Genomic DNA, 19,826 nt, shown 5'->3' with positions numbered 1-19,826 from the left:
CTTCAAGTGATTTCCTTTTTGTTGGGAGCACTCCAAAGCGTGCATCTCTATTCAGATTTCCTTATAACTCTTATTATTGTGTCATTGTCTATTTTTTATAAGTAAAAACCCTTCAGATGGTTTCCTACTAGGTCAAGAGATAGCAGTGATGGAATGTTTAAAAATTCACCCTCTCTTAAAGCTGACTTAGGATGATAAAAGGGAAGTTGTATTAGAATGTAGAAGTTCACAGGCTGGCAACATGCTCTGAATCTCTGGGTGAAAGAAAAATAATAATGATAAATCTGATAAAGAAAAAAAGTGGTTGAGTAACAGTCCAAAACCAACATGTAACTTAATATTTAAGAAGTTAATGGTCCAAATATCATACAACTTCTGGTGCTGCGACTATTTAAAATAGCAATGCTCTCCCTCAAGATATTATTGTCTAGGTAGGAAAATCCTCAGCAGGAGGACTCTGGTTCTCAAAGGAGATAACATTTTGTATATTGCTGTGTCTTTTAAGTGATGCTGAATCAAACATCAGTTACTGAATTTCTCCTCTTGGGAGTGACAGACATCCAAGTACTGCAGCCTGTTCTCTTTGTGATTTTCCTTGCAATTTACTTTTTCAGTTTGGCTGGGAATGGAGCCATCCTGATGGTTGTCATTTCTGATCCAAGACTCCATTCTCCTATGTATTTTTTTCTGGGAAACCTGTCATGTCTAGATATCTGCTACTCTACAGTGACACTGCCAAAGATGCTGGAGAACCTCCTCTCTACACACAGAGCAATTTCTTTCTTGGGATGCATGAGCCAACTTCATTTCTTCCACTTTCTGGGTAGTACAGAGGCCATGCTGGTGCCCGTAATGGCCTTTGACCGCTTTGTGGCTATCTGCAAACCACTTCGTTACACTCTTATCATGAATCATCAGGTCTGTATCCAGATGGCTGTAACTGTCTGGATCATTGGTTTTTTCCATGCCCTGCTGCACTCAGTAATGACATCTCGCTTAAACTTCTGTGGTTCCATCCATATCCATCACTTCTTCTGTGATGTTAAGCCATTGCTCAAGCTGGCCTGTGGGGACACTGAGCTCAACCAGTGGCTGCTCAATAATGTCACAGGGACCTTTGCCATGGGCTCATTCTTTCTAATACTTCTGTCCTATTTCTACATTATTATTTATCTTTTCTTTAAGACCCATTCTTGTAACATGCTTCATAAAGCACTGTCCACTTGTGCCTCTCACTTCATAGTAGTTATTCTTTTATTTGGTCCTATTATTTTCATTTACATTCGTCCTGCCTCAGGTAGCTCCATGAACCAGGACTGGATTGTTGCCATTATGTACAGTGTGGTCACTCCTGTACTAAATCCACTGATATATACTTTAAGGAACAAGGAAGTGAAGGGGGCCTTGAGGAGGGTAATCAGAAGGAGACTCTGACTTGAAGAAGTCTAGAGAACTCTTCTGAGGCATAAATAAACAGGCAATGAGACAGTTGAGATGTGAAATAATACTGCTTCTCAAATTGTTTATTATATACATATATATAACAGATGGGATTGCTGCTGCTGCTGCTAAGTCGCTTCAGTCGTGTCCGACTCTGTGCGACCCCATAGACGGCAGCCCACCAGGCTCCCCCATCCCCGGGATTCTCCAGGCAAGAACACTGGAGTGGGTTGCCATTTCCATCTCCAATGCATGAAAGTGAAAAGTGAAAGTGAAGTCACTCAGTTGTGTCCGACTCATAGTGACCCCATAGACTGCAGCCTACCAGGCTCCTCCATCCATGGAATTTTCTAGGCAAGAGTACTGGAGTGGGTTGCCATTGCCTTCTCCAGATGGGATTGTAAAGGAAAAATAACTGGGAGTGTCTTGTCTAGTGTTCAACAATGCATTCTTAGGTAATAGAAATCAAATGTGAACAAATGAAATACCAGCCATGGAAGTCTAATGCTGAATTTGCTTTTGAGTTACAAGTGATAAAGTTGATTTGTTATATATTGTAATAAGCTCTTCCTTGAATTTAGTTATAGGAATATGTCTCTATTGCCTATGTAGTGTGTAGACAGTTTGTAAGGCTATGTATATGATCCCTCCAGGTTAGCATATTTTAATGTGAGAAGTAAAATTATGATGCTTTCAGATCTTGAGGATTTTAATTTAGGACCATAATTACTCAATTATAAATGCAAATATTAACTCACAATTTAACATATGATTTAAGGGGACTTTTTAAGAGGTACATCGTGATTTCTTATCACGGGAGGCAAATGTGATAATTAAAGAAGCAGGGAGGCAAAATGATAATTAAAGAAAATGACACTGTAATCATGAAACAGAAAATAACCAATGGTCCATCTAAAGAGTTTTGGAACCACTGTTTTCAGAGATTTTTAAAAGTCAATGGCAAAACTCAAATTTCAAATTACTATGAAATGTTATTAAAAGTTGAGGTTGGTTGAAAAAACATCTCAAGAATATCTTCTATCTTACCTGTGGTTTTTTTTTCTGGGTTTCTGGTCATGGAAAATGTTGACTTACACAAGTTTTCCTTTTTTTGTTTCGTTTTCCTATTCTACCCTCATTTCAACAAACTGTAAAACAATGTAAGATGGTATAATAAAGGAGAGATATTAAGAATAAACAAATGTTTGTTTTCTTTCCATTTTCTGTTCTCAGTCTTACACTTAGTGGCTTTAACTGGTAATATTCTCATTATCATCGCAACTCTCATGAATGACAGTCTCTATTCAACTATGTATCTCTTCTGTAAACATCTCTCTTTCTTAGACCTGTTATTTCTGTCATTGTACCAAGGCTCATTTGCAATTCATTCATGCATACTGGCAATATTTCCCTCTGGGAATGCATACTGCAGTGCTTTGCTTTCACTCTCTGTGGTTTTGTGGAGATGGCCATGCTCAGAGTGGTGTCTTAGGATCACTATGTGGCCGCCTGCCTTCCAGTGCTCTGAAATCATCATGAATGTCAATACTTGTATTCATGAAATCTTAGCCTCTGGATCAGTGGAGTCCTCTCTGGAGTCATGCATACATCTGCTACTTTCTCCAAGCCCTTCTATGGTGCCAACATCATTTACCATCTCTTTTGTTATGTCCTCCAGCTCCTGAAATTCACTTGTTCTGATGGGTATATCAGTGAGCTTGAGGTTACTGGCTTCCTGTCCTTGGTGACATTTCTTTGTTTTGTCCCAGTTTGATTCTCCCACACACACACATATATGTTGAGGATCCCATCTGCTGAGGGCACAGCCATGGCCTTTTCCATTTGTCCCCCAACCTAGCTGTCATCATATTGCTTATCTCTACTGGTGTCTTGGAGTTTCTAAAGCCACATTCTGATGCTCCAGCAGCATTAGACTCTTTGCTTACTGTTTTCTATACTGTTTTGTCTCCAACACTTAATCCAATGATCTAAAGCCTGAGAAACAAAACCATGAAGCCAGCTCTAACAAAGTTTGCAAAAGAAGAAAAGCCTACCTCTTTTGATGAGTCACATTTATTCATTCCTCACTGAGAAACAAATCAAAATATATTGGGAAAACATGAGTCAATCAAGGAATTAAAGTTCAAGCATAACTCATTATAAGGAAAGTTATATGACTGGACTATCTCTGAGCAATAAAAACATTTACATAGAGTTATCTAAAAATTATTCTTGTAAATACAGTAGATTTAAATCTCAGTGCACAATGCCAAGTACGGTGAAAATGTAAATTTCTTTAACTCAAAAGACTCCAAGTTAATTTTCCTTTCTAACTCATTTCTTTTTTCTTTTTTTTTCCTTTCTTGGTTTTCCTGTTTAATTTTTTTTGTTTTCACTTTGACTCATATTTTATCTTAGGTTATTATTGTCTCCTGTGCTTTCTTTGCTTGGTACATATCTATCTTTTCCTTCACTTTTAATTTTTCCAGGTTCCTTTGCTTTAATCAAGACTCAATAGATAATGTATAGACAGACCTTGGTTTTGTTTCAGTTCAAGGGTCCCTCTTCAGTAATAAGGTAATTCCTTTAAAATTTCTGTACCACATTTTGTCTGATTTTTATTCCAGTTTTCTGTGCTTCTAATGCTTTTGAACTGTGGTGTTGGAGAAGACTCTTGAGAGTCCCTTGGACTGCAAGGAGATCCAACCAGTCCATCCTAAAGGAGATCAGTCCTGAATGTTCAGTGGAAGGACTGATGCTGAAGCTGAAACTCCAGTACTGGCCACCTGATGCGAAGAACTGACTCATTTGAAAAGACCCTGATACTGGGAATGATTGAAGGCAGGAGGAGAAGGGGACGACAGAGGATGAAATGGTTGGATGGCATCACCGACTCAATGGACATGAGTTTGGGTAAACTCCAGGAGCTGGTGATGGACAGAGAGGCCTGGTGTGCTGCAGTCCATGGGGTCGCAAAGAATTGGACACAACTGAGCGACTAAACTGAACTGAACTGAATCTCTTGCTTTCTTATTGTTGTCTTTGTCATATGTCATTCATCTTTGTCGTATTTTACCTTTGCTATATGTTCTTTCTCTTTAATGACAGTGATTGTAAGGGCATCTGTACATTGCTTTCTGGCTCATTTCTATCAAAGTAAGGAAAAATCCATTTTTTTCTGAGTTACAATCAAGTTTGGAATGTTATATCCTAGGTGAGCACGTAAGAGAACCACTTGGACCTCAATGTCTTCTGTCTGTTTAGGAGTCCAACTAATGTTCTATTACTCTTACAGGGTTTCAGTTGGTAATACACAGGGTCACCATAGAAAAGTCTTATTATGTCATCTGGGTTGCATCCTTGTCTTTCATGTGAGTGAGAAGTTTAAAAAATACAACAATTGGTGACTTATAAAATATATATAGGAATAAATACAAACACAGTTAAATTAATATGTTTTTAAAAGGCACATTTGAAAAATAAGCAAAAAGTATCATGTAAATATAATATACAGTGACTAAAATGTAAAACTTAATGCATGGTATAAGCAGCAGATAAAATGCAAGAAAAAGCAGAATGAATTAGCTGACAGATTCAAGAATTTCCCATAAAAATGAGAATAAAAAAACATGAAAAAGAACTTAGGAGTCACAAAGATAGGAAAAATATTTAATATTTGTGTAATAATAGTTTCAGAAAGATCTACTTTCCATGCAGTGGAGGGAATATGTAACAGGCAGTATTCAGAGAAATAACTTTAAAGGGTTTTATCCCAGAACTCATAGAAATAAATGTAGACCCTCAGGTTTGAGAAGCACTACAAAAATTGGCCAGTATAAGTAAAATGAATACAAATGCAGTTATATCATTCTGAAACTATAAAATAATGAAACTAGAAATTTTAAAAACCTTAAAACAGAAAAACTGATTTAAAAATACCAGTTATATCCTAGAAGTTTCATTATTTTACCTTTTTTATTTAGTTCCATAATCCATTGGAAAACAATTTTTGAGATGGCATAAGGTAGATGTCATTCTTCATTTTATTCATTGATATCCAATTAACTACAATAATTAATTGAAAAAAAATTTTCCCCCTAAAGAATTGCACTTGGTACTTTTGTAATAAGTTTAAAAACTGTATACATATGGGAGTCTCATATGTATACAAAGCAGAGACATTACTTTGCCAATAAAGGTCCTTCTAGTCAAAGCCATGGTTTTTCCAGTAGTCATGTATGGATGTGAGACTTGGACTATAAAGGAAACTGAGCACTGAAGAATTGATGCTTTTGAACTGTGGTGTTGGAGAAGACTCTTGAGAGTCCCTTGGACAGCAAGGAGATCCAACCAGTCCATCCTAAAGGAAAACAGTGCTGAATATTCATTGGAAGGACTGGTGGCTGACACTGAAACTCCAATACTTTGGCCACCTGATTCGAAGAACTGACTCCTTAGAAAAGATCCTGATGCTGGGAAAGATTGAAGGCAGGAGGAGAAGGGGCCGACAGAGGATGAGATGGTTGGATGGCATCACTGACTTAATGGACATGAGTTTGAGCAAGCTCTGGGAGTTGGTGATGGACGGGGAGGTCTGGTGTGCTGCAGTCCATGGGGTTGCAAAGAGTTGGACACAACAGAGCAACTGAACTGAACTGATGGGAGTCTCTCATCTGTTCAATTGTTTTATGTGTTTATACTTATTCTATCAAGCTCTATTAATTACTGTAGCTATACAGTAGTTTCTTATATTCAGTTATCTAAGTTTTCTAACTCTGCTCCTTCAGATCTTACGGTCTACTCTGAGTCTTTTGCTTACCCATATATTTTAGAAACAGGTTTTTAATTAAAAAAAAAAAAAAACCTTCCAAGATGTTGACTGAAGTACCTTGAATCCATAGATTAAACTGAACAATCTTCTTTACAAGGCTGCATCTTCTAATTTATAAACAGGGTAATTTATGAACAGGGCACTTTTCTGAATTTCTTTAGGTTTTTTAAAAATTCTGTCAGAAATAATGTATAATTTTGAATGCAGTGTTTTCAGACATCTTTAATTTGATTTATCTCTATGTATTTGATGTTATTTTAAGTTGTAGTTTTAAAAATTTAATTGTCCAATTTTTGTGATCAGTATATAGAAATCCAGTAGGTTTTGTACATTAACCTTATATTCATTGATCTTCTCTATATATGTATACTTTCTAATAGATCTTTATAGATTCTTTTCAATTTCTAGTATACATTATTATCTGAGAATAAAGAGTTTCACTTCTTAGCTGCTGCTGCTGCTAAGTCGCTTCAGTCGTGTCCAACTCTGTGCAACCCCATAGACGGCAGCCCACCAGGCTCCGTCGTCCCTGGGATTTTCCAGGCAAGAACATTGGAGTGGATTGCCATTTCCTTCTCCAATGCATGAAAGTGAAAAGTGAAAGTGAAGTTGCTCAGTTGTGTCCCACTCTTTGCAACCCCATGGACTGCAGCCCACAAGGCTCCTCTGCCCATGGGATTTTCCAGGCAAGAGTACTGGAGTGGGTTGCCACTGCCTTCTCCGATTTCTTAGCTACTAAAATTTAAAACTTTCATTAAAAAAAAAAAAAAAAACTTTCATTTATTTTCCTTGCTATTGGGCTGGCTAGGGTCAGATTAGGATCAAATTATGGTTCAGTTAATCCTAGCAATGTAATCATGTTTAGTAAATGGCTTATTTTTCCTGAAATGTTTATTTTCTCTGTAACACATGGATACCTTGAGAATTGAGATAATGTTTGTGATGTGTTGCACAGATCTTTGAAAACTGTCCCATAAATAGTAGATACTAGTGGAAAAATACAGTCAAATTCTTAATACTCTAATATTGTAATGGTGGTGATTAAGTCACTTTAATATAAGTGATAAAAGATAAAAGTATGTCAAATTACTATAGAAGAGTGATGTCACCAAGATGGCCACATAGATTGTTCTCAACTTCACTCACTCTTGCAAGAGCAACTAACAAATATTCATGGATAAGACATTACTGAGAAAATTACGGATCACAGAGATGAGGCCAAAGCAACGCCCTGCATCACAGAGACCAAGACAAACTGCCTTAGAGGGTAAGAGGAACGGCTACGTGCTGACGGCACTGACCCTCACCCAGGTCAGTGGAGCATCAAGCTGAGAGCCGAGGTTGGAAGAATCTTGAGAAAGAAGAGCAAAGCTGGACATGTCACTCTCCTTTATTTCAAACAATATTACAAAGCTATAGTAGTCAAAGCATTCTGGTAGTGGCATAAAAATAGATACATAGATCAGTGAAACAGAATAGAGAGCCAAGAAGTAAGGGATTAAGTTCTAGACAATTAGATGTGGAAAATTTTCTCCTGGAAAACAGCGTGATTAGCAAAAAACTAACGCAGCTCCAGCAGTTGACCTTAAAGATAAAAACCATGTGTTAAGGACAGAGGGAGCTTTAGCCTATGATGACCCACCACATCCTCACCAGACTGCCTACCTCTGGACTTCATTTACATGAGAGAAAAACGAACTTCTACTTGTTTATAACTCCATGTTGATAGTCTTTTTTGGCTAAATGTGATTCCTTTATGAATTCAGGAAATGATGTAGCAGATACCATGTTATTAAAATGGTAAATATTGGGCTAGAAACAAGGAAAAGTTAAGGGGTTGGGACAAAAGTTCTCATTTAGATAGAAATAAGTTTGAGGTGCTTGTCAGATATCCAAGGGTAGATGACATATGGACAACCTGAATATTTCAATCTTTCAATCTGTGTTTATACAAAAAAAGGGGGAAAGGACTATTCAAAATGTATGTGTATATATATATGCATATATATATAACTATTAAGTGTTATGAAATGCTATGGTCACATGGTCACCTCTTCAAAATAATCTGACTTAAGGAAGCAGAACAGTAACTGGAGAGAAATTGTGAGTTTTAGATAATTTTCTGATTTTACTTCAAAGTTATTCTTAATAGCAGACTTCTGTTAATTATTGATTTTATTCCTCAACACCATTTATAGCCAACTTTTTCTATGGAAAATTCCTCAAGATTTGCAATTAATGAGTAACTATGGGGAGAGTCTCCAAGGACAAGAAAAAGTCCTAACGCTAGCCAACACTTTCCAATCCCAAGAGACACGAATATTGTTAATACTCAGCTCCTGAGCTACATCTTTGTTAGCTATGAAAATCATCTCCACCAATGTAGGCAAAGGATTCTGTGTTCTCTGGACTGTCCCACTTGCTTAATAAGAACACTGGATAGAATACATGTATCAAAGGTCACCACTCATGGGTTGAAGATTAGGAAAGCAAGTAGGTAAGTGTGGAAGGTAGCATTTGACAAATAGAGTTAACAGGCTCAGACTTCAGAGTGGAACATAGTGGATGGAAGTTCTGTGCTTGAGGGCTCCATCTGTATCTGTATCTAAATCCATAAGTAAATCAGTCAAGCTGTAAGGAATATCTTTGATGGTAAAACTTCTAACAGACATTCAAAAGGACATATCTAATATGAAATTAAATTTATGAGTCTAGAGTTTAAAAAAGAAGATGAAATGGAACATATAACTTAAAAGTTACCTAGTTATTGCAGAAATAGTCTTACAAACTTAGAGAACAAACTTACGGTTGCCAGAGGGGAGGGACAGTTAGAGAATTTGGGATGGACATGTACACACTGCTACATTTAAAATGGATAATCAACAAGGACCACATACTTTATAGCACATGGAACTCTGCTCAATGTTGTTATGTGGCAGCCTAGATAGGAGGGGAGTTTGGGGGAGAATGGATATATTTATATGTATGACCCTCTTCGGTAAAGCTTTTGCTCTTAACATTCCGTTGAAATCACTCTCATCAATGTCAAAGTTCAATTTTCAGTCCTTAATTTACTTGACCTCTCAGCAAGACTTATCACAGTTAACTCCCCTTTTCTTACTTCAAATTCTCTTTTTTGCTGTCTTTCAAGACATCCTCACAGTCTCCTAGGTATGCAGTGATCTCACTGATGACTCCTTAGTCTCCTTAGCTAGCTCCTCCTCTTTCTTATTATTCATTTTTGGATCTCTTCTTTAGTTTCAGACTTCAAATACCTATAAACAGAGAAATTTTTAACTTTTAATTTTGTTTTGGGGTATAGCCAATTAACAATGCTGTGATAGTTTCAGGAGAACAGCTTGACTGAAGAGGGTTTTTAAAAAACATGGAAGGTAAAATAACAAATTTGGAGAGTAATGGACAATGCGTGACGGAGACAAGTAGCTTTTTGAAGGATCTGTCATAAAGAACCGAGAAAAGGAGGAGTAGCTGAAGAAGGAGGGGAAACAGTAGGATATTAGGGTATTGTCCATCTGAGGCTGAGATTTTAGACAGTTAAGACCTCACAATTTTAGATAGTTAGGATCTCGTATGTGTTCGATGCTGAAATATGATTCTGTTAGTTTTCAACCACACCTGATCTGAGATCCAAAATCAGTAATTATTTTTCAGGTGAATTAGCAGGAGGTGGATATAATAGCAGAAAGGTTATTCAAGCAAAAGTATCAGGAAGATTCAACCTGGGAAAGGACGTAAAAATGTGAGAGTTATGGTTGGAGCGAACATGTGCTCAACTTCTTGGCTGTTGGCTTAAAGAACTTTTTTTAAAAAATATGATTCTACTCTCAGTGTATTTATAATATAATTGATACAAGATATGTCATAAACATTAGAAAACATCTTAAGATAATATTCAATTAAGGACTAGATTATCCTGTGTATATATCAGTGTGCAAAAGCATAAATGAGAATATTCATGGAGTTATGACATGATCAGATCAAGGAGAAAGGAGACTAAATAGTGATAAAAAGTAGAAAATCATGTTTATTGGTAAGTGGGTACAAAGATATGAGTTCTCGATAACGAGGCACAGATAGATATAAGTGATGCATTTTGTGTGCATGCTCAGTTGCTCAGTCTTGTTCTACTCTTTGTGACCCCATAGACTGTAGCCTGCCAGGCTCCTCCATCCATGGAATTTTCCAGGCAAGAATACCAGAGCAGGTTGTCATTTCCTTCTCCAGGGGATCTTCCCAACCCAGGGATGGAACCAGCATCTCTTATGTCTCCTGCATTGACAGGTGGGTTCTTTACCATTAGCACCACCTGGGAAGTGATGCATTAGAAAATAGATATCAGATATATTTGAGCAAGGGAGAGCTGGGCCAAAACCAGAAAGCTGTACATTTTCTGGAATCAATAAAGCTGCTTAAGCTGCTGATGAAGAAACTGGGAGTGAGATGAAGAAAGAAAGTCCAAAGACAATAACTGTGGAAAAGTTGAGAAAAAGACAAAAATCAGGATCATTTTGTAGTTAAAAAAATATGTTATATACTAATATGGATTTTAGGGATGAAATAAAAAGATGAATCAGTGATTCCAGTCTTACTAGGAGAATATTTGGAGGAAAAAACTTTTATTCATAAAATGTTGAGATGGAAGAGGACATTTCAGCAATTGGAGAGGACATCATACAACCCTCTCCAGTCCTCACTATCAATTAGTTAATTTATTTATTCATCTTGTGACAAATACTGCTTATGTGTGCTGACAATGAGGACACAAGGGAGAAGAAAGCCAGGTGCAATATTTGCCCTAATGCACTTTATGGTTCCATGAGGGAGTCCAACACTAAATATCTTAAATAAATATTTTAACAAAATAAATATCAATAACATTGTCCATATGACAGCTGTAGTAAATCTATGAAGGTGCTATGTGTGGTAGCATATGAAAAGTAGATTTGACTTAATCAAAGAGGCAAGGGAAAACTTTCCTAAGAAAGTCACTAATTGATCAAGACTGTGAAAGGATGAGCAGGAGTTGACTCAGGATGAAGCAAAGGAACACAGTGCCCAAGAGGAACTGCAAGGCAGCCAAAGTGACAAGGGAAGAGAATGAGGGGACTGTAGCGTAAAATGAAGCTGCTGAGACATCACGAGGTCAAGATAGATTGAGCTTTGTTAGATATGGTGGGGATTTTTGTTCCTTCACAAGCCCAATGGTTCTCCAGACACCTCTTTTTAAGCAAGTAACAGACATGATCAGAGTTTCTTTTTTGAAAAGGTCACTCTGGTGGCAGTGTGGAGAATATATTGAATGAGACAAGAGTGGGACTATTAAAGCAGTTCAGAGGTCAGCAGGACTCTTGTCATTAACAATAGCTTAAATTAGAGTAGTCACTGGATAATTGGGTGGGAGCATTCACCAAGCTCCTATGATGTGCCAAGCACTAAGCTAAGAACTGAGATGCAGTCCTTGCCTTAATAGACTCCTGTTCTTGTAATAAAAACTGATTCATAAACAAGTACTTATGCCATCCGATAATACAAAGACTAAGAGAACTTTGTTACCCTTAAAGAACTCTAAGAAGCTCCTGGTGTTCCCTTCATTCCCTCATTTTTGACCCCTCCTCATTTAGATTGTCCTTCAGAAAGTCCAAATCCTGTCCCTCCCTTTGCTTATTAAATTTCTTTTCTTCGTTCCTCATATTTGTGGTATAAGGAAACCAACTGAAAAGAGAACCTTTGAGGTTAGCTACAATACACTTCAGTAGCTAACAGTGAGTGAACCCTCTTTTTAAGGTGATTCTTTTCTAGTAACCCATCAAAACCTGAAATGAACTGCAGCAAGAACCCTGACTTTGTCCTCTCAGGGCTCTCCGGTGACCCAGACAAACCACAGCTCCTCTTTGCTCTCCTCCTGGCCCTCTACTTGCTGAGTGTCTCAGGAAACGCGCTACTGCTGCTGGCTATCGGAGCTGACCTCCACCTCCACACCCCCATGTACTTCTTCCTCAGCCAGCTCTCCCTGGTCGACCTCTGCTTCACTACCACCACCGCCCCCAAAATGCTGGAGACTTTGTGGACCAGCAATGGATCTATCTCCTTCTCTGAGTGCCTGGCCCAGTTATATTTCTTCGCAGTTTTTGCTAATATGGACAACCTGCTTTTGACTGCCATGGCTATCGACCGCTATGCTGCCATCTGCCATCCCCTGCACTATCCGCTCCTGATGACTCCTTGCAGATGTGGGCTGCTGGTGGGTGGGTCATGGGGGGTGGCCCATTCTATCTCTCTTGTCCATGCCCTGTTGCTATCCCAGCTCTCATTCTACACTAATCAAGAAATTCCCAACTTTTTCTGTGATTTCGGACCACTCTTAAGGTTTTCCTGCTCTGATACCCACCTCAATGAGGACCTGATGATGGTTCTGACAGGACTCTTAGGAATCAGCCCTCTTCTCTGCATCATAAGCTCCTATGTTCATATTTTCCTTGCTGTAGCTCGGGTCTCATCAGCACAGGGCAAAAAGAAAGCCCTGGCCACATGCGGCTCCCACCTCTCCATGGTCATCCTCTTCTACAGCTCGGTCTTTGCCACCTACCTGAAGTCCCCGTCAGCTTCCCATGCCTCTGGGGAGCTGGGTGCTGCTGTCATGTATGCCCTGGTAACCCCCACTCTCAATCCTTTCATTTACAGTCTAAGAAATAAGGATGTGAAGAGATCCCTGAAAAGGATTCTGGGCATAGAGAATTCATGGCATTAGGAATAATTCCAAGAAACAAGTGTTTTGGCGGAAAAAAAAATTATAATCTTCACCACCACACTGACAAAGTGAGTCAGTTAACACCAAAGCTTTCACATGTCACACAGTATGATACAGTATATTGGATATAACACTACATAGAAATTTGGAGAACTAGCTTCTAGGTCCCACTCTAGGTGCAAGCTTATATATGTATTCCAGCTATAGGTATATATATTATTTATTATCTATATTATTATCTCAAAACATTATATCAGTGATATGTCAAAGGGAGTATAATATACATTACATTATAATATATAATTAAGTATATTATATATATAATATTCTTAAGAGTTGATTGGATGAGCTGCTCTTTAAATTACCTTGTAAAGATAATGCTATTGAGACATGATCATCTATTCCCATCATTAAAAACATTTTGATCACTATTGCCATTTCTATCACCAGTTTAATAATGAAGATCATCACCATCAGCTTTAGTCAATATCATCTTTTTGTCATCAGAGTCACCTTACAAATTACCATCTTCAGTTCTCTCCCCATCAGTAACACCAGTATCATCATCATAAGTAAGAGAATAGAAACTGGTCCTATGCACCTTTTCCCCTTTTAATGCCTTATTTTTCAGAATGTTCTATTAATCTGTGTTTTTGTGCTACCTTGATAATTGTGGGAAATATCATCATGGCATGGTGGACAAAAATGTCTTCATAAATTTGAAAGCATAATAAATATTTGCCCTGGGAATACAAGATTACATAATTTATACAGCACAATATATATGGGCTCCCTAGGTGGCACAGTAGTAAAGAATCTGCCTGTACAATATACACACAATGCCTAATTTTTTTTTTTTAATTTTCCAGGAAAAAAAAAAAAGGAATGGTAGATAGTAGGTACAATATTAGCAAAACATTGATGTCAAAGCTGGATAATAGGTACATAAGTGTCTATTATACTACCAACTCTACTTCTCTGAATATTTGACATTTTCTACAATAAAAAGTTAAAATGACAATCCCAAGCTCCCCATCTATTCCTACCCCTTACTTTCCCCCTCTGATAACCATAAATTCATTCTCTAACTCTGTGAGTTTCTTTCTGTTTTGTAGATAAGTTCATTTGTATCTTTTTTTTAGGCTGTATGAAATATTATATGATATTTGTCTTTGCTGACTTACTTCACTCAGTATGACAATCCCCAGATCCATCCATTTTGCTGCAAATGGCATTATTTCATTCTTTAGAGTGGCTGAGTAATATTCCATTGAATGTATGTTCCGCATCACCTTTATCCATTCATCAGTCAATGGACAGATGGGATTGACATGTACACACTGCTATATTTAAAATAGATAACCAACAAAGACCTACAGTAAAAAGATAAAAATAAAGCAAAAAGTTAAAATGAATAAGTGAAGTGAATTCAGCTTTAAAAAATTTTAACATATCTGTATACTTAGACATTGCAATCAAACCATGAAGAATACATTAAAGTAAATTCTGGAAATAAACAATGCTTGTGAAAGAATGGAATACAACTAATGGAATACAACAATGAAAGAATGAAATACAACTAAAAATTCCCAATGATAAAAGAATATTTAAGGACATCATGTTTAGCCATATTATAAAACCCAAAAGAATAAAACATTGAATTGACCACAAAGTTCATTCAGTTTTTTTCCACCAAACCAGTATGTATTTGTTGATCTTGGAAAAGAATTGTCCTAACAGTTTTCACTGGAAAATCTGATTATAAACTTAATGATCCAGCTTCTGTTATTTATACATTTGCATAGAATGCAATTCTGATGTCATAAAACAATGCTATAAATAAACAGTGTTTCTAGGTTTCTTTTAGTGATACTATTTGTGTTTGTTTTTCAATATAAAATATTCATGACCTATTTGATAGAGAAATAATAGAATTTAAAATAAAAAAATTTAATCTAACACTTAAAAATTGCCATACTTGCCTCACTTTTAGAGGAACCATAGAAAGATTAGAGAGGAACAAGAGAATAGACAAAGATATGCTTTTCCAAATATTCTTGGAAGACTTCTCAGTGGAGAAATCTGCACTCCCAAAAGAAAATGTCAACACCCTTCTTCATTAAGTCAAGTGAGTCAGTTTCCTTATGACAGCTGCCTCCTCAGTGCTTAATGAGCCAACTTGCTCTGAAGAGGGTAGATTAGAGGATTGAAGATGGCGGTGACCATCAAATAGACCAGGGTAATAACTTGAATGGGGACTGAGCAGCGGAGACTGTAATGTAAAAGACCATGAGAATTTCACAGCATGTGAACTTTATAGCTAGTTAGGAGGACCATGTGGGTGAGCCTTTCTCTTGCTGACCACAGCAAGAACTGCCAATATAACCACTACAATCCAGGCATAAGATATCAGAGTCAGTCCAAAAGGAATAGTGAGATAACCACACAATGAATGAATGAATGTTGTTACCTGGACCACTCATTCTAGGATCTGGGCAGGCAAGTCTTAACAAAGGCGTGAAGTCACAGTAAAATTGGCTAATGTGGTTGGGCCACTGAACCTCTGCTGGGCCATCAGGGCCACAACCAATCCATCTATCATGAAGCCAAAGAGCCAGGCTATGCCCACCAGCCCCAAGTACTGTCTGGGAGTGAGTGGCAGTGAGGGTAACAATTATTCAGTAGTGATTATATTCCTTGACCACCAATCAGGAGCATCCAGTTGTCCCTAGAGAGCCAAAGATAAAGAACTGGGTCAAGGAACTAGTCATAGAGATGAATGCCTTCTGCAGGAAGTCCTCCAGCACTTTTGGCATCACTTTAAACATATAGAAGGAAGGATGGAAATACAAATACATAGACTCAGAAACATCACTTACACAATGAGCACAGAGTAATTGCTATTTACTTGTATTTTATTCATAGCATATACTAGAACAAGAAATTATTAATGTGATGAATATACAATGAACTTCTGCATAGCAAAAAAAAAAAAAGTTATATGCAATAGAAATATGAACAAAGGACATGGCATTTACAATTGGAATTAAAGCTTGGATGGATGTCCGAACACATATATATATCCTTTGGATAAGCAGATAGAGTATTTTTACCTAAAGGGTATAGCAAGAAGTAAAGATACACAATGAGAGACCAGCTTCCTTCTCCTAGAGCTCTCTCATGTGAGCTTGGGAATTCCAAAATTAAAAGAAATAATTTAGTGTTAATACCAACAGTGAAAAGTCAGATTGAGAAGAAACAAAGCCCTACTACTTCTCCCTATTCCTCTATTTTCCACAGAGCCACAGTAATAAATGAGGGGAATATTTAAAGATAATCATCTTTCTGTATGGATTAAAGAAATATGACTGACCCTCATGCCTTAAATGTCATAGCCCAATTTCCTTCCATTTTATGGTTTTTCCAAGGAAGTTCCCAAGATGAGAAAGTTGTATCCATACCTCTGTCCCAGGAAATGAAAGATAATTTAAGAAAATTTGAGGCCACTGAGAATTATACTGCCTGTGGTTCTGAAATTAAGAAATAAACAGCAAAGAAAAGAGGAAAAATGAAAAGAATGGAACTCATGATAGGAATTCCCCAAGGAGAATTGTCTTATATTGCAGGTATAGAAAGGTATCTTGTTTACTCTTACAATCCTCCTCTCAAACCCAGGGGACACCCTCTCTCAGAGTTTATATATCTAAAGAACCATGGATCATAAACAAAAGGAAGAATTTCAGACAGAAGAAGTTTTGGAATATGAAGAGTTTATAATCCCAATATAAACTATCACTTCAAACATTTTTCTAGTCTTTATTTTTCATAGTTTTCTACTGTTTATTTTTCAGAAGTGTAAACTTGGTCAACTTTCTTAACTATAAATTTGAACACTGAATCAGGTAGGAGAATGAAACAGGCTCAAAGTTGCCCAAATTCTCTGATTTCTTGTTAGTGCTAAATTTACATACCAAGGACTTAGAGTTGGTTTCCTATTTAATGATGGACATTGTATTTATGGATTATGAAGGCTCCCTACTGCCTACATTTTAGTGCCATACCTCTAGATATTCATCAAAATAAATGAGTAAACTCTAAAGATGCAGTGAAATAAATTATTTAGTACAGAAAGTCTGATTGCTGTTTTCTTTAAACGTTGGGAAAAGGTTTTTCCCCCCAAATGAATTTTTGATACAATTTTGTTTTGAGGGTAGAGAACCAAAAATAACATTTGGCATATCATGTGTATCTTAAGCAGGAGTGATAAAGTTTAACAATATACAAAATACACATGGTTATTAAGGAAAGCTACTCCGAATTCCTCAGTGCCAGCCTTCAGTAAAGATATAATAAAGGTTAGATAATTACTCAAAATATTCTCTAGCTATAAATGTGAATGTCCCATGGGATCCCTAGAAGTGTTTCCTAGTTAATTCACTTTTTTATTGAGGTCACATCAAATCTTTTTCTTCTCCACTCACGGGTTTCCCAAACTTTGTGTATGTGCTCAGTTGTGTCCAACTCTTTGCAACCCCATAGACTGTAGCCCTTTAGACTCCCCTGTTCACAGAATTTTCCAGGCAAGAATACTGGAGAGAGTTGCCATTTCCTCCTACAGGGGATCTTCCTGACCCAGGAGTTGAATCCATGTCTCTTGCATTTAGGTTGCTTCTTTACCACTGAGCCACCAGGTAAGCCCCAAAACAACAATGCTCTCCCTCAAAATAGTATTGTCTAGATGGGAAATCCTCAGCTGCAGGACACTGGTTCCCATGAGAGAAATCATTTCATATCTTATTTTGTCTTTTCTTTCCAGTGATGCTGAATCAAACATCAGTCACTGAATTTCTCCTCCTAGGAGTGACAGACATCCAAGTACTGAAGCCTGTTCTCTTTGTGATTTTCCTTGCAATTTACATTGTCAATGTGGCTGTGAATGGAGTCATCCTGATGGTTGTCATCTCTGATTCAAGACTCCATTCTCCTATGTATTTTTTCCTGGGAAACCTGTCATGTCTAGATATCTGCTTCTCCACGGTGACTCTGCCAAAGATGCTAGAGAACTTCCTGTCTACCCACAAAACAATTTCTTTCTTGGGATGCATAAGTCAGCTTCATTTCTTCCACTTCCTGGGCAGCACAGAGGCCATGTTGTTGGCCGTGATGGCCTTTGACCGCTTTGTGGCTATCTGCAAACCACTTCATTACACTGTTATCATGAATCATCAGGTCTGTACCCAGGTGGCTATCACTGTCTGGATCATTGGGTTTTTCCATGCCCTGCTGCACTCAGTAATGACCTCTCGCATAAACTTCTGTGGTTCCAACCGTATCCATCACTTCTTCTGTGACGTTAAGCCATTGCTGGAGTTGGCCTGTGGGAACACTGACCTCAATGAATGGCTACTTCATTCTGTGACAGGGACCATTGCCATGGGCCCATTCTCTCTAACCCTTCTCTCTTATTTCTATATTATTATCTATCTTTTCTTCAAGACCCATTCTTGCAGCATGCTTCATAAAGCACTGTCCACGTGTGCCTCCCACTTCATGGTAGTTGTTCTTTTCTATGCTCCTGTTATTTTCATTTACATTCGTCCTGCCTCAGGTAGCTCTGTGGACCAGGAACGGATTATCGCCATTATGTACAGTGTGGTCACTCCTGCACTAAATCCACTGATCTATACTTTGAGGAACAAGGAAGTAGAGGGGGCTTTGAGGAGGGTGATCAGAAGGGGACTCTGACCCTAAGAAATCTAGAGAATTCTTCCAAGGCATCAGTAAAAAGACTATGAGAAAGTTGAGATGTGAGATTATACTGCTTTTCTAGTTGTTTACTGTTTGTGAAACAGAAGGCATTATATAAAAAAAAATAAATAAATGGGAAAATCCAGTCTAGTTGTGTTAACAGTGTGTGATTAGGTAATATAAGGGGAACTTGAACAAATGGGACATTATCCACAAGATTTTTTTTTTTTTGGCTGTGCTGAGTCTTCATTGCTGTGGCAGCCTTTCCTCTGGTTTCAGTGAGTGGGGGCTTCTCTCTAGTCATGGTGCTCAGGTGTCTCAGTACAGTGGCTTCTCCTGTTGTGGCAAGTGGGCTTAATTGCTCCATGGAATATGGGATCTTCCTGGATCAGGAATCAGACCAGTGTCTCCTGCATTGGCAGGCAGATTCTTTACCACTGATCCACTAGGGAAGCCTCCTTGGAATTTTAATGTTGAATTTGTGTGGGGGATATAAGTTGATAAAACTATTTGTTTACATATTCTTGTGTGTTCTTGAATAAAATCAGATACAGAAATTTGCCTCAAATATGCATATATTGTATAGTTGGATAATACTAAGGCTTGTTAATCTGCATGTTTCCTATAAATTAACATATTACAATATGAACAATCAAGTTATTATGCTGTTTTATTTTAAGAATTTGAGTGTAGGGCTATGGTTACTCAACTGGAAAAATAAATGTTAACTCATATATAAGTTAAGGGAAATTTTTAAGCAGTATATCATGATTTCTTTTTCTCCAAGCAAGGAAGCAAGTAAGTAATTAAAACAAATAATGCTTTGAGTACTAATTAACAGAGATAAATTGTGAACTTTGGCTCCAAAGATGCTTTATAATTCAAATGGACAACCTGTCAAAGATTACCATAAAATATTGCTATAAATGGAGGCAGCATGAAAAAAAATCTCAGGAATATCTTTCTTGCTCATTGATACGTTATTTTCCCTTCAATTTCTGGTCATAGAAAATTGAGTTTCAAAGTTCTTTCTTATTA

At 37.4% G+C, this 19,826-nt stretch overlaps 3 protein-coding genes and 1 pseudogene across 3 annotated transcripts; 3 read left to right on the top strand and 1 right to left on the bottom strand.

Annotated features, from left to right (window-relative positions):
- Positions 1-507: 507 nt before the first annotated feature.
- LOC122697792 (olfactory receptor 12D2-like) lies at positions 508-1,434 on the top strand. The gene has a single exon (XM_043908788.1). It carries the CDS (start codon positions 508-510, stop codon positions 1,432-1,434), a length of 927 nt encoding a protein of 308 aa, XP_043764723.1.
- Positions 1,435-12,110: 10,676 nt separating this feature from the next.
- Positions 12,111-13,040, top strand: LOC122697791 (olfactory receptor 1361-like). Its single transcript, XM_043908787.1, has one exon. It carries the CDS (start codon positions 12,111-12,113, stop codon positions 13,038-13,040), a length of 930 nt encoding a protein of 309 aa, XP_043764722.1.
- Positions 13,041-15,265: 2,225 nt separating this feature from the next.
- LOC122696805 lies at positions 15,266-15,856 on the bottom strand (annotated as a pseudogene).
- A 1,981-nt stretch (positions 15,857-17,837) lies between these two features.
- Positions 17,838-18,785, top strand: LOC122697790 (olfactory receptor 12D2-like). Its single transcript, XM_043908786.1, has one exon. The coding sequence runs from the start codon at positions 17,859-17,861 to the stop codon at positions 18,783-18,785; it is 927 nt and encodes a 308-aa protein (XP_043764721.1). The 5' UTR covers positions 17,838-17,858.
- Positions 18,786-19,826: the final 1,041 nt, after the last annotated feature.

Source organism: Cervus elaphus, chromosome 7 (assembly GCF_910594005.1).
Source record: "Cervus elaphus chromosome 7, mCerEla1.1, whole genome shotgun sequence".
In the NCBI taxonomy this organism is placed as follows: Eukaryota; Metazoa; Chordata; class Mammalia; order Artiodactyla; family Cervidae; genus Cervus; species Cervus elaphus.
This window is presented reverse-complemented; position numbering and strand designations above follow the sequence as displayed.